The sequence below is a fragment of the Mesitornis unicolor genome, unplaced genomic scaffold (assembly GCF_000695765.1).
Source record: "Mesitornis unicolor isolate BGI_N332 unplaced genomic scaffold, ASM69576v1 scaffold45650, whole genome shotgun sequence".
Taxonomy (NCBI): Eukaryota; Metazoa; Chordata; class Aves; order Mesitornithiformes; family Mesitornithidae; genus Mesitornis; species Mesitornis unicolor.
In genome coordinates this window covers 1-898 of record NW_010158475.1, presented here as the reverse complement: position 1 = coordinate 898, position 898 = coordinate 1, and the positions used below count along the sequence as shown (strand labels likewise).

Genomic DNA, 898 nt, shown 5'->3' with positions numbered 1-898 from the left:
GGGAGCTTTCCAGGGCCCTCCCAACTCCTGATGTTCTGTGATTCTGACCCCTCACGCTCTGTGATCTGTGATCTTCCCTCCTCCAGATCGAGGACCTGTCCCAGCAGGCCCAGTTGGCAGCCGCCGAGAAGTTCAAAGTGCAAGGAGAGGCCGTTTCAAACATCCAGGAGAACACACAGACCCCCACGGTGCAGGAGGAGAGCGAGGAAGAGGAGGTAACGCCTCCCTCAGCCTCTGCGTGGGGCTCGGTGCTTCCCCACAGCAGGGCTGCGACGCGTCCAGGGTCTGGCAAACCCGTGGAGTTACTGCCCTCACTGCTCTGAGGGCGAGGGGAGAGCGCAGGGCCCTTCCCCTCAAGGGTTTGGTCCTGGGGGGTGTCTCCAAATCCAGAAAGCTCCGTTTAGAACTGGGGAGCACACCCTGCGTGGGGCTGAGTGCGACCCCGGGCTCTGTGTCTCCTCTAGGTGGACGAAACCGGCGTGGAGGTGAAAGACATCGAGCTGGTGATGTCCCAGGCCAACGTGTCCCGAGCGAAGGCCGTCCGAGCCCTCAAGAACAACAGCAACGACATCGTCAACGCCATCATGGTGAGCGCTGGGCACGACGCCGCCGGGGCCGTGTCCTCCGGCTCGGCGGCTCCGGTACCGGCTCCCTCCGTGGGTTTTTGGAGAGCTCCTGACGCCCCCTTTTCTCTCCCCACAGGAGTTGACGATGTAGCTGCCAGCTTCGGCGCTTCAGAGAAGAGTCGCAAACGCAACTCCGTTGAAAATTTGTACTTATTTCTATCGAGGAATAAAAGTCGTGGCTTAACGTTCGTGAATAAAAACAACAACAAAAAACAACAACCACCATCTTCCCTTTCGCTTTCACTTTCGCCAAAAACCCCCAAGCTGCCATC

The 898-nt window shown here is 58.9% G+C and overlaps 1 protein-coding gene across 1 annotated transcript; it reads left to right on the top strand.

The window, feature by feature from the left end:
* Positions 1–86: 86 nt before the first annotated feature.
* On the top strand, positions 87–724 carry LOC104539903 (nascent polypeptide-associated complex subunit alpha; the record flags this gene model as incomplete). The annotated part of the gene is made up of 3 exons (XM_010183575.1): positions 87–215; positions 465–587; positions 703–724. Coding segments are annotated over 3 exons (267 nt in total), but the record flags the coding sequence as incomplete, so codon positions are not given.
* Between the last annotated feature and the right edge of the window lie 174 nt (positions 725–898).